Genomic DNA, 14,394 nt, shown 5'->3' with positions numbered 1-14,394 from the left:
GATGGAAGTAACATTCACTCTCTGCTCCACTGAACAGGTTTCTTATAGGAGAAGCTTTTATATCTGAACCTTTTCACATCCTGTTTCCATAAAAGCTTCATAAATAAAACAAAGTGAATATTATTGTCACAGAAACGAGGGGTGGGGGGGGGGCAGAGACAATCTGAGGCTAAAAACAGAAATCAGGCTGAAAGCTCTCAGAAATGGATTTCTTTATTTATCCAACATAACTCGGCCGCTTTTTGACCCTTTTAACTTTTTAAAATATGACTTGAATGTTAGAGATAAAGATAGAATTTTCATTTTATCATCTGTTTTTACATCTTATTTTTTATTTTCAATTTGACTTGTGAAAGTCCTGTGCACAAACATATAAATGATCCACAGCTGTCACACTCTCAGCTTCCTGTCTGCATACTGATCTGTTCATCTTCAGCCCTTTTATTAGTAAGTATTCCATCATTATTCTGAGTTTAACTTTTACTATTTTCTGCAGTAGGTTCATAGTTTTATATGTTTATTGGAGTTTAAAGAATAGTTTAAACATTACACTTGTCTATGAGCCTGGACGCTGTTTGAGGGGTTATTTATGATCCGTCTTTACACACAGATGCCAGAATAATTTAAATCTAATCAATAACATCATCACAATCTATATGCTGTGCCTTCATCAGCTTTATTCTGTATAGAGGTGTGATCTCTGCAGGTGAGTCAGGTGAGCAGAGATTCCTTCCTCCAGAGGAGAGATGGACTGATGACTGAACACCTCAACGTTCCTCTGAAACAAACCAGGGTTTTTATACATCATTAAATGCTTATATAAACACACACACATATATGAACACACACACCCCAACACACTCACCTGGGCTCCGGTCAGCAGCTCGTCTCTGGTGGTTGTAAACAGGAGTTGATAGATTTCATGTTTCTGAAACAGACTGCAGCAAACACAAACACAGATTAAGGGCCCTATCGACCATAGACTTACAAAAACCTGGTGTAAAGTCTAAAGTATATGCCGAAATCTGTGTTTGCTATTTAGAGGGCACATTATGGACATACATTGGCAATTTACAACAAGAGTCTCTGCTTGTCACTCACACGGGGACGCACAGCAGCGCTTCTACTCATAAGGAAAAAGCAGTGTGTTTGCAGATACAGTGAAAAAACGTTGTTTATGGGGCAGACTGCAAGCTTTTGTTTCCCTCGTCTCCTTAAATCATGATACTGCTTTTGGTTTGTTATCGATCTGCTGATGTGGACAAGCTCACTGCTGCCTCCACACACACCAGCTTCACCTCAGGAAGATTCCTATCGAGACCGACACAAAGCTCTCCAAAATGCGCTGTCATTCTGACGCACGCTCTCTATAATAAACGCAGAAACCGAGACACACACACACACGCAACTAGGAGGTAAATTAATTACCATACTCAAACATAACTCCCTGTGGCACCGACAATTGTGCCCACAGATATTAATACATTGTCCAGTGCCAATTACACACAGCCATGTGATCCAGCAGCAACAGCAAGTAAATAAACATTTAACTGTTTTTGATGGTCAGCACACAGAACTTTAATAAACATAAGATCCTCTCCGTCTGGAGATTTAAATAATTAATGCTGTGTCTCGTGCGTAAATGTACACAGCATGCCTCTTTTCATGTTCGTTTCTGCTGGGCAGTAGGATCGCTTCAGTGGCTTTAACATCAATCTGTGCTTCGACATGTATCGCACAGTGACCTGTGTTTTTTCTGCTTGTTCAAGGACACAATGGACAGAAATGGCCCTTATCTTTGAAGATTAAATCAGACATGCACAAATGGAATCTTGTCCTCTTCCTTGGCCTGACTTCAAGCATAAGCGCAGCCAAAATGAATATTCTCCCTCGCCTATTGTACATCTTCTGCACTTTTTCAGTTGAGCCTTCTCAAGTCATAAAGATGACAAAAGTAATGCTTCCCAGTGGGATCCTAGGTCCCCAGACACCTCAAGAAAGCACCCTTCAGAGTCACGAGGAATCCCCAATACGAACCTCAGTGCATTGATGAGGTTGGGAAGAGGACCACGGCCAGTGGATGGGGGGTGGTGATGTTCACTCTATAGAACCTCCTGAAGGTACTTGGTGATGCCCAATAAGCCGCAGCACAAATGGCCTCCAGGGACACACCTCTGAGGGCCCCCAATGATGTTGAGACACTTCTAGTGGAATGGCACCTTACTCTAGGTGGTAGAGGGCGACCACTTGCCTGATATGCGTGGTTGATAACATCCACTATCCATCGGGACAACCGCTGTTTGGATAGAGCACCGGGACAGCGCACAAAGCAACCAGTCATCCAGATAGGGAAGGACCCTCATACCCCGCGATTGTAGGGGGGACAGAGCTGCTGCCACACACCTGGTGAACACCCGTGGAGAAAGTGAGAGGCCGAAAGGAAGTACTCGGAACTGATAATGATGGCCTTGAAAAGTAAAACAGAGGAATTGCCTGTGGTGAGAAATTCTGGCTATGTGAAAGTAGGCATCCTTCAGGGTCGACCAACGTAAACCATTCGCCTCTGTCCACAGCTCGCAGAACTTCTTGGATCTAGTGTGAGGGAAAATCTTTCTTCTTTACAAGAATATAAGTTGAGTAGTAGCCCCTGGGCTGGGGGTCTATAGGCTCGATGGCACCCTTGACCAGGAGGGTGTACGGCTCCTGGATGAGAGGTAAGGCTTTTGCCGGGTTGTGCATGAGGGTCATTCTGACCCGGCCAAAGGCAGGGGGCCGGCATTGGAACTGCAGTCTGTACCCCTAAGTTACGGTGGCAACCTCCCAGTGGTCTGGTGTTTAAGCAACCCAGTAACTGAGCTGCTGATGGGAAAAGCAGCAGACAACCGGCCCCAAGGCCTCAGTACCTAGTCCCCCAGTCTGGGCGGCGAGGCCTTGGGTCATTGTTGTAAGCTGGTGGCTGAAAGCGGCGTTGAGGTGCAGTGGAAGTACCCCCCAAGCCTACTAGGGGGAGGTGCTCTCCTGTTGCTGAGAGTTGCTGCCTGGTCTGCCTGGCCTGGATGGTCCATTACATGCGTTACTGTACGTAAATTAACGCACACTGGACTTTTATATTGTCTGTACACTGCACTATTTATATTTTTAACTTTAACTTCATAGTAGACTTCATCATAGAGTACACTCACTACATATGTTGGACATGTTGTACATGTTGTACAGGTTGGACATATCAGATATGTTGGACATGTTGGACATATCAGATATGTTGGACATGTTGGACATATCAGATATGTTGGACATGTTGGATATGTTGGACATATCAGATATGTTGGACATGTTGGATATGTTGGACATATCAGACATGTTGGATATGTTGGACATATCAGATATGTTGGATATGTTGTACATATCATGTATGTTGGATATGTTGGATATGTTGGACATGTTGGACATGTTGGACATATCAGATATGTTGGACATGTTGGACATATCATATATGTTGGACATATCAGATATGTTGGATATGTTGTACATATCATATATGTTGGATATGTTGGATATGTTGGACATATCAGATATGTTGGATATGTTGTACATATCATATATGTTGGATATGTTGGATATGTTGGACATATCAGATATGTTGTACATATCATATATGTTGGATATGTTGGATATGTTGGACATGTTGGACATGTTGGACATATCAGATATGTTGGACATGTTGGACATATCATATATGTTGGATATGTTGGATATGTTGGACATATCATATATGTTGGACATGTTGGACATATCAGATATGTTGGACATGTTGGATATGTTGGACATATCAGATATGTTGGATATGTTGTACATGTTAGACATATCATATATGTTGGATATGTTGGACATGTTAGACATATCAGATATGTTGGACATGTTAGACATATCAGATATGTTGGACATGTTGGACATGTTGGAGATATCAGATATGTTGGATATGTTGGACATGTTGGACATGTTGGAGATATCAGATATGTTGGATATGTTGGACATATCGGATATGTTGGATATGTTGGACATGTTGGAGATATCAGATATGTTGGATATGTTGGACATGTTGGATATGTTGGACATGTTACACATATCAGATATGTTGGACATGTTGGAGATATCAGATATGTTGGATATGTTGGACATGTTAGACATATCAGATATGTTGGACATGTTGGATATGTTGGACATGCTGGAGATATCAGATATGTCGGATATGTTGGATATGTTGGACATATCAGATATGTTGGACATGTTGGATATGTTGGACATATCAGATATGTTGGACATGTTGGAGATATCAGATATGTTGGATATGTTGGACATGTTGGATATGTTGGACATGTTGGATATGTTGGACATATCAGATATGTTGGATATGTTGGACATGTTGGATATGTTGGACATATCAGATATGTTGGATATGTTGGACATGTTGGAGATATCAGATATGTTGGATATGTTGGACAAGTTAGACATATCAGATATGTTGGATATGTTGGACATGTTGGATATGTTGGACATATCAGATATGTTGGATATGTTGGACATGTTGGAGATATCAGATATGTTGGATATGTTGGACATGTTACACATATCAGATATGTTGGACATGTTGGATATGTTGGACATATCAGATATGTTGGACATGTTGGAGATATCAGATATGTTGGATATGTTGGACATGTTGGACATATCAGATATGTTGGATATGTTGGACATGTTGGATATGTTGGACATATCAGATATGTTGGATATGTTGGACATGTTGGAGATATCAGATATGTTGGATATGTTGGACAAGTTAGACATATCAGATATGTTGGATATGTTGGACATGTTGGATATGTTGGATATGTTGGAGATATCAGATATGTTGGATATGTTGGACATGTTACACATATCAGATATGTTGGACATGTTGGATATGTTGGACATATCAGATATGTTGGACATGTTGGAGATATCAGATATGTTGGATATGTTGGACATGTTGGATATGTTGGACATATCAGATATGTTGGATATGTTGGACATGTTGGAGATATCAGATATGTTGGATATGTTGGACAAGTTAGACATATCAGATATGTTGGATATGTTGGACATGTTGGACATATCAGATATGTTGGATATGTTGGACATGTTGGAGATATCAGATATGTTGGATATGTTGGATATGTTGGACATATCAGATATGTTGGATATGTTGGACATGTTACACATATCAGATATGTTGGATATGTTGGACATGTTGGAGATATCAGATATGTTGGATATGTTGGACATGTTGGACATATCAGATATGTTGGACATGTTGGACATATCAGATATGTTGGATATGTTGGACATGTTGGAGATATCAGATATGTTGGATATGTTGGACATGTTGGATATGTTGGATATGTTGGACATATCAGATATGTTGGATATGTTGGACATGTTAGACATGTCAGATATGTTGGACATGTTGGAGATATCAGATATGTTGGACATGTTGTAGATATCAGATATGTTGGATATGTTGGACATGTTGGATATGTTGGATATGTTGGACATATCAGATATGTTGGATATGTTGGACATGTTAGACATGTCAGATATGTTGGACATGTTGGAGATATCAGATATGTTGGACATGTTGGACATGTTGGAGATATCAGATATGTTGGATATGTTGGACATGTTGGACATGTTGGACATAGCAGATATGTTGGACATGTTGGACATATCAGATATGTTGGACATGTTGGACATATCAGATATGTTGGATATGTTGGACATGTTGGATATGTTGGACATATCAGATATGTTGGATATGTTACACATATCATATATGTTGGATATGTTGGACATGTTGGACAAATCAGATATGTTGGACATGTTGGACATGTTGGAGATATCAGATATGTTGGATATGTTGGACATGTTAGACATATCAGATATGTTGGACATGTTGGAGATATCAGATATGTTGGATATGTTGGACATGTCGGACATTGAGTCTAGTCAAGTCAAGTCAAGTTTTTCTGCCACTGTTGCCAAATGTTAGTACTAAGTACTAAAATACTGCTCATGGTGGATTTATTTGTCTCTCTTAAGAAAAGAGTAAGAGTACAGTCTAGACCTGCTCTGTCTGTAAAATGTCTTGAGATAACTTTGGTTATGATTTTGAGCTATACAAATCAAATTTGATCAATTGACTGATTGATTATTGAATATGTTAGACATGTTGGACATTTCAGATATGTTGGACATGTACGTGTTGTACATGTTGCATATGTGAGACATGTCAAACATTTCAGATAAGTTAGACATGCTGGACATTTCAGATATGTAGGAAATGTCGGAGATGTTGGTTTGTTGGACATCGCACACATGTTGGCTGGGATTTATTGAGGAGTCATTTTTAACCTTTCATGCTTCTCTGAATGAGTCACACATACAGGAAGCGTTAATTCAGATTTAACATTTTACCCCCAAAACATTAAGCTTTGTAAAGATTCTTCTTACCTGTTTTTCATGAAACATGTGAGTGAGTTGGCTTCTTCTCTGCATAGAAGTGAAGTGGTTTCGTCTACTGAAGATGAACACTGGCAGGCAGCGCTTAAAGCCTCACTAAACTCCAGCAGGTTTTCCACTAAAACCATACCTTTCTCTGGAACACAACAATAAAACACAAAATATTGCTGTTGTTGTGATGCACTGCAAAAAGGAGAGTTAACTCTTTAAGTTACCTGGTATCCTACTTGATTTGGTTATAAAATGTCATCTAATCTCATACACAACAGGTTAGGTTAATACTTCCTAAAAGACCTATCATTAATGCTGTAAAAATGATTTCTCAACTTACTGAAATATAAAATGAAAAGGCACACATGCACCAACTGCTATAATCTAAGTGTGTATAGTAGTGTGTTTATATCTGTGTATTATTTGTGAATTATGTAGGTGTAACACATATGCAGGGTAAATTAGAATATATAAACATATGATGCATCTATGAACCAGTAGGTTCGACTACTAGAGCTTAGTGGAGTGTTCAAATGAGATTCAGAGACCAAAGTGAATGAAATATTGCCAGCTTTTAGTGAAAAGATAGAAAAATAGTTTACCAAAACAAAAACACTGTGTAACAGTCTTTAAATATCGAATAGGCCAATATCAATTCTGATATAAAAATATAATATACAATAACAATGTAATACTCATGCTCACCGATCTCTGTGAGTGAGTTTTTGGCAAAGAATACAGCAGCGCCAGGTAGAGTCACGTGATATTCTTGCCTCTCGGAGTAGTAACTGACTAGCAGCGTAGCACGGTAAGCTAGCGCTAGCAGCTACAAGATAGGTAAACCTCAGCTACCGAGTTGAATTAACTTACGTGCAGTCATTTAAACAAGCAACCACTTTGGTAACAATGGAAGTAATATCCTTAGACTCTGTCTCACTCTTTTTCCAGGTTTTCTCCCGTTTTTCTTTAGTTTAATTCACTTTTATCAACTCAAAACACCGGCGCGATCCTCTCTGTCTCGTTACATGGATGAGTGACACATGAATGTGCTGCCTACAGGAGCAGAGCAGAGGGGCAGTATTACCTGCAAGAACAGGCGTTCTGCTTGACTGAAAGAGACAATCAAACAAATAGGAACACTTTTTATGTCTTTTTTTAGAATTACTAGGGCATAGTTATTCATAATTTATTAACTTATTCATCTTTATCTTTCTTTTCTTTTTTCATATTTAATACACCATCTTATGTGGGTTACATAGGTATAATCCCTGATGAGTTGTCCATCATCAGGTTTTTATGGATGACATATAGGGATTTTCTTACAGTTTCCCTTGTAACACCTCAGCTATTTACCTAATGCTAAGCTGGTAGGAATTCATGTCAATCACATTGTGAATGGTTGACATAAGGTTTATATAGTATGACCATAATATCATCTTTTTTTTTACAACAAGACTAGCTAGCTAACCAGCCAAGTTATTGTCTCCAAATCAACTTGAAGATTTTCAGCAACTAATGATCGGCCATGTTTACTGTAGCATGTGTTTGCTGTCGGCCATGTTTATCGTCTGTTTTGTTTCCTGTCGGCCATGTTTAATGGCAAACATGTTTACTGTCGGCCATGTTTACAGTCAGCCGTGTTTACTGTCGGCCATGTTTACTGTTGTTTCACTGTCCGCCTTGTTCACTGTATGCTTTGTTTACTGTCGGCCACAACACTTTCAGACAGGAGACAATAGTGCAGTGAACAGTGCAAAGGTACAGAGATAAATATGAATATTATGTTATGAATCAGGTTGTTATATACAAGGTTAATGGTTGTAGTATTTTTAGGACATACAGAGAATGTGAATTGAAACTTTGACAAAGTTAACTGTTCATCACAGTCACAGCCTGGGGAAAGAAACTGTTCCTGTCTCTGGATGTTTTGGCGTACAGTGCTCTGTAACGTCTACCAGAAGTTTGAACAGTTTGCGTCCAGGGTGTGACGGGTCTGTAGTGATGTTACCTGCCCGCTTCCTGACCCTGGACCGCTATAATACCTGGATGGAGGGCAGGTCCACGCCGATAATCCTCTCTACAGACATGATTGTCCATTGCAGTCTGTTCCTGTCCTGTTTGGTGGCAGATCCAAACCAAACAGTGATGGACGTGCAGAGAACAGACGGCGTTATATCGCGGTATTACAAAATGAAAAGGGGTACTCTAATCCAAACATGATTCTAATTCTTTTTTACTCTATTGTTAATACAAGGGAACCCATCTTAGCAGAGAAAACTGTTTTTTTAGAGAAACTAATGTGTTCATTGGTGCAAAATTGGAATTAAGATAAGGTAAAGGCCTTCATGTGTTTTGAGAGGAGTATCCTGTCCTGTTTTGAGCTGTGAGTGAACTGAGCAGCCTTGGTCTAAGCAATAAAGAATATTTGGTGAACTAATCTAAAACTTTTTTCTTAATATCAGTAGCAGATGGAGAACTGTCTTCACAGAGGAGATGTGACATATTCCTGCCGTGATAGTAGAGATTCACCATATTGGGAAAAAACTGACATTTTGATAACGTTTTGTTCAGTGAAGTCAACGTTGTGTAGTACATGTTGTGTAGTATTAGTGTGAAGTATACATATACCACCTCACTCGGTGCAATCAGCTCAACCTATCCAAGACTGAGCTCCTTGTCATCCCAGCCAGTCCCTCTATGCAACCACAGATCAACATCCAGCTCGGACAAACTGAACTCATACCCACTAAGTCTGCCTGGAACCTGGGCGTCATGACGACCAGCTAACATTTATGGTTCATGTGGCCTTGATTGCTTGGTCATGTCGATTTGCCCTGTACAACATCAGGAAGATCAGACCTTACCTGTCAGAGCATGCAACACACCTGCTGGTACAGGCTCTCGTGATATCACGCATTGATCACTACAACTCCCTCCTGGCAGGCCTTCCTGCATGCACATTCAAACCTCTGCAGATGATCAAGAACGCAGCAGCGCAACTGGTCTTCAATCAACCCAAAACAGCACATATCACTCCACTGCTCATATCCCTCCACTGTTCGTATCCCTCCACTGTTCATATCCCTCCACTGTTCATATCCTTCCAGTGGCTCCCAGTCGGCGCTCTAATAAAATTCAAACCCTGTCGCTCACTTACAAAACAGCAACAAAAACGTCTCCTGCCTACCTGAACGCCCTCATCCAGGTCTACACTCCGTCCCGCCCACTACGCGCTGCAAATGAAAGGCGCCTGGTCCTCCCATCACAACAGGGCCCTAAGTCTCTAACTAGACTCTTCTCCTCTGTCGCCCCCTGGTGGTGGAACTAGCTCCCAAACTCCATTCGGTCCACAGAGTCCCTTTCACCTTTAAGAAGAAGCTTAAGACCCAGCTCTTTATGAACACCTCTGACCGTAATGATATTGATGCTATTGATGATGATGAGGATGTAGTTTATGCTGAGTAGGATTTTCATAATGATGATGATTACTATACTGATCTTGTTGATGTTGCTGATGATGATTATTACTATTAAAAACAAAAAAAAAATGCCCTAAACACTTCCTGTCAGCACCAGTGTCCGACAAAAGTGGACAAAAGCATCTGCTAAATGAAATTGTAACATTTATTGCAATGTTAAAAATTGTACCAGATAAATGCACTGTTTTCATGTACATAAAAACAATGAACAATTATACTTAATGTTATTTAGGACTTTTAAGTATTTTACAAAACAAAACCCCCTCCTACTTTTACCACACAGGGTTTATTTTCGCCTTTATTAGATAGGACAGCTGAAGAGAGACAGGAAATGTGGTCAGAAAAGAGAGGGGGATGACATGCACCAAATGATCGGCAGAATGGGATCAGTGCATCGAGGACTGTAGCCTCGGTATATGGGGCGCCTGCTCTACCGACTGAGGTAAACCAGCGCCCCACCACACGTGGTTTAGCGACTACAAATAGACTTGTGGGCTGCAACATGACAAGTTGTCATCTTCTGCAAATGTATGTTTAATCAGCGTGACCAGCCTGCTGACGGTAACATCCTACTTCCTGTTGGCAAACACAACCTCATGCTGTGTTTGTGCAGCAGGTGAAGTCGCTCAAAGTGACACCTCTGCCCCGTGAACGGCCCGTTCATGTGGCCACAGCGTTAAACAGCACTGGGAGGAGGTTCCACTAATAACGGGAACACATTCACTGAACAGCTGACTCACGTAACTGTCTCAATAATCCTCACTGACCTGACGTGCGGCTGTCTGTCCCATCATACCTGTCGGCAGTCACTCATTGCGTGACAGCCTCCTGGTGATTTTGACTTGATTACCCCACAACCCGAGCCACAGCTGACCTACCATTGCATCTTAGTTTTGTTTATATCCTACATAATTTTAAGCATATAAGTGCTTCACTGGACACACAAAGGGCTTGGCTGGCTACAAATAATATAAAGACAGGTAATTTAATTCTCCCCAAATATATTTGAACTTGCAGCTTGGGGGCCCCCGAGTGGCTGCAGGGGCCCTATGCATCCGCATCGTCCGCATATAGCAATACACGGCTCTGGAAACTTTGATCCGGAAGCCTGATGCTCCTCTAGCTCTGTGTTTATCAGTGAAATATATGAACTACACAGCATATGGACCTATGACAGCATGTGGAGAGTTTATACTTTATACTAACTGTGCGCAGAAATACAGACAGATCACAACGTTTTTGAGCCAGGTACAGGTAGGAGACACACACAGATCTGTGTCATACCTGCAACGTCTGTCTCCTCCCTGCGCGGCATGATAAAATATGCGTGGATCACCTCCGGTCCATCTCATCCACTGCATGGAGATGTTGTTTATGCTTTATAAAGGTTATCCATGGAAATACGGGACAGATCATGACCCGATTGAGTCAGGGGTAGAGCATAAGAAACACAGACAAATCAGTGTCATAACTGTACACTGTCCTCATAGATGTCACTCTTTATCATCTCTCTTTGACCCGCGTCGTCTCTCCCCCTCGTGGGTTCAGGAACGTCCCGTATTAAAAACTTAAATGCAGCCTCCGTACTGAATAAACACACGATCTGTGTGTATTGTAGTGCACACTCTGCTCCAATGCATTATCTACGATTACACATGCTGGAGTGACATGAGAAATAAATGAAAATAAGATTTTTCAAGAGACACAGCGGAGAAATGTTAAATTAGATGGAAATGAGAGGAGAGTGATCCCCCTTATCCACGTGATCGTTGCGGTGGATACAGGGAGAGTGGGCGGTGCTTAATGTCTCCTGACATATGTGGATAAATGCATCAGACCACCTCCGTATGTGGCCTGAGTGATCAGATCTGAATGCGTCTTCGATCTGTCCTTGGAGCGTTCACACCTGAAGTTAAGCCTGTCCACTTGTGATCTGATCACGAAAAACACATGTTGATACAAGGTGTGATCAGGGCTTGAAAGAGCTGACACACATCCTCTTCACAGATCCTGGGAGGGAGGAGGGAGGGGTGGAAGGGGGTGCAGGTAGTAGATGTTGGGGTGGGTGAGGGGTGAGGGGTGTGAAAGAGTTCTTTTCTAACCTGGTGTAAAAGCTGGTCGGGTCTTCCGACAGTTGGGGGGTTTTCAACAGGGTTGGGGATGGTCTCCTGTAGTTGGTGATGTTCTGCAGGCCTCTCCGCACTGATGCAGGGTCACTGGCTGAAAAGCAGTTTTTCAGCTTCTCAGTGTAGCTCCTCTTTGCTACCCTGATCTCCTTCATCAATGTGTTCCTGGCCTGCTTGTACAGGACCACATCCCCACTTCTGCAGGCCTCCTCCTTGGCTTGATGTAGCAGCTCGAGTTTCAATGTGAACCAGAGTTTATTGTTGTTGTATGTGCAGAAGGTTTTGGTCTGCACAGACACGTCCTCACAAGAACTAATGTATGATGTCACAGTGTCAGTGAGTTCATCCAGGTCTGTGGCTGCAGCTTCAAAAACACTCCAATCCGTGTAGTCAAAGCAGACCTGTAACTCCAGCTTTGACTTGTCTGTCCATTTCTTCATAGTCTTCACTACAAGCTGAGCACATTTTAATTTCTGCCTGTAGATAGGAATAAAATGAACGAGACAGTGGTCAGAGAGTCCCAAAGCTGCATGGGGAACAGAGTGATAAGAGTCCCTTAAATCTGTGTAACAGTGGTCTAAGATGTTAGTGTCCCTGATGGGACACTGTATATGCTGCCTGTATTTTGGAAATTCATGACTGAAATATTTTATTTATCCCCAGGGGAAATTCTTCAACACTCTGACATCTGTACACCAACCTTCGTCAAAAAAGAAGCAGGTTCCGCCCTCCTCATCTTTCCTGAAAGCTCCCTTACGCGGTCCGCTCAGTGCAGCTGGAAGCCTGGTACATGTAATGAGCTGTGCGGGATGTTTTCACTGAGCCAGGATTCAGTGAAACACAGGACGGCGGATCTGCAAAGGTTCGTGTTTTTTGCTTTGAGGAGCAGCAGTTTGTCCGTTGTGTTAGCCAGAGAGGGGACATTTGGCAGGTGGATAGACCAAAATCTCCGTAAAACTTACGGTTCAGTGAAATCCGGAGAAAACGTTTTTGCAGAGGACAGTCCGATATAAATGTGTGTGTGTAAATGTGACCAGAGAGCAGAGAGAAGAGAGGACGAAACAAAAACACAAAAAGTACTAGGGAGCGCAGCACCGAGGCTGTCGTCCACGGCGCCATCTTGGATCTGCCGGCCATGTTTGCTGTAGGACGTGTTTACTGTCGGCCATGTTTACTGTCGGCCTTGTTTGCTGTAGGACGTGTTTACTGTCGGCCATGTTTGCTGTAGGACGTGTTTACTGTCGGCCATGTTTACTGTAGGCCTTGTTTACTGTCGGCCTTGTTTACTGTCGGCCATGTTTGCTGTAGGACGTGTTTACTGTCGGCCATGTTTGCTGTAGGACGTGTTTACTGTCGGCCATGTTTGCTGTAGAACGTGTTTACTGTCGGCCATGTTTGCTGTCGGCCTTGTTTACTGTCGGCCATGTTTGCTGTAGGACGTGTTTACTGTCGGTCCTTGTTTGCTGTAGGACGTGTTTACTGTCGGCCATGTTTGCTGTAGGACGTGTTTACTGTCGGCCATGTTTACTGTCGGCCATGTTTGCTGTCGGCCTTGTTTACTGTCGGCCATGTTTGCTGTAGGACGTGTTTACTGTCGGCCTTGTTTACTGTCGGCCATGTTTGCTGTAGGACGTGTTTACTGACGGCCATGTTTACTGTCGGCCATGTTTGCTGTAGGACGTGTTTAATGTCGGCCATGTTTACTGTCGGCCATGTTTGCTGTAGGACGTGTTTACTGCCGGCCATGTTTACTGTTGGCCTTGTTTACTGTCGGCCATGTTTGCTGTAGGACATGTTTACTGACAGCCATGTTTACTTTCGCCCATGTTTGCTGTAGGACGTGTTTAATGTCGGCCATGTTTACTGTTGGCCTTGTTTACTTTCGGCCATGTTTGCTGTAGGACGTGTTTTAATGTCGGCCATGTTTACTGTCGGCCATGTTTACTGTCAGCCATGTTTGCTGTAGGACGTGTTTAATGTCGGCCATGTTTGCTGTAGGACGTGTTTACTGACGGCCATGTTTACTGTCGGCCATGTTTGCTGTAGGACGTGTTTACTGTCGGCCTTGTTTGCTGTCGGCCTTGTTTACTGTCAGCCATGTTTGCTGTCGGCCATGTTTCCTGTCAGCTCAGCCTGAAGCAGAGAGTTGAATAGTGAATGGGATGTGATATGATGATGATGATGATGATGGTACACAGATATAACATTTAACCACATAAATCTGTGATTTATATATTTATTTG

The 14,394-nt window shown here is 42.1% G+C and overlaps 1 protein-coding gene across 1 annotated transcript in view; it reads right to left on the bottom strand.

The window, feature by feature from the left end:
- Window positions 1–281: 281 nt before the first annotated feature.
- The window catches only part of cabcoco1 (ciliary associated calcium binding coiled-coil 1), a 17,166-nt gene continuing 3,053 nt past the window's right edge, over window positions 282–14,394 (bottom strand). The window contains exons 3-5 of the mRNA XM_069664679.1: window positions 6,547–6,691; window positions 866–938; window positions 282–778 (exon numbers count right to left, since the gene is read on the bottom strand). Of these exons, the coding sequence (XP_069520780.1) occupies window positions 677–778; window positions 866–938; window positions 6,547–6,691 (320 nt within the window). The 3' untranslated portion in view covers window positions 282–676. The remainder of the gene's footprint in view (window positions 779–865; window positions 939–6,546; window positions 6,692–14,394) is intronic.

Source organism: Semicossyphus pulcher, unplaced genomic scaffold, assembly GCF_022749685.1.
Source record: "Semicossyphus pulcher isolate SPU_LCO1_2020_fin unplaced genomic scaffold, fSemPul1.0.p SCAF_16, whole genome shotgun sequence".
Taxonomy (NCBI): domain Eukaryota; kingdom Metazoa; phylum Chordata; class Actinopteri; order Labriformes; family Labridae; genus Semicossyphus; species Semicossyphus pulcher.
Note: the sequence above shows the minus strand (reverse complement) of the source record. Positions and strands in the feature narration are given on the sequence as shown.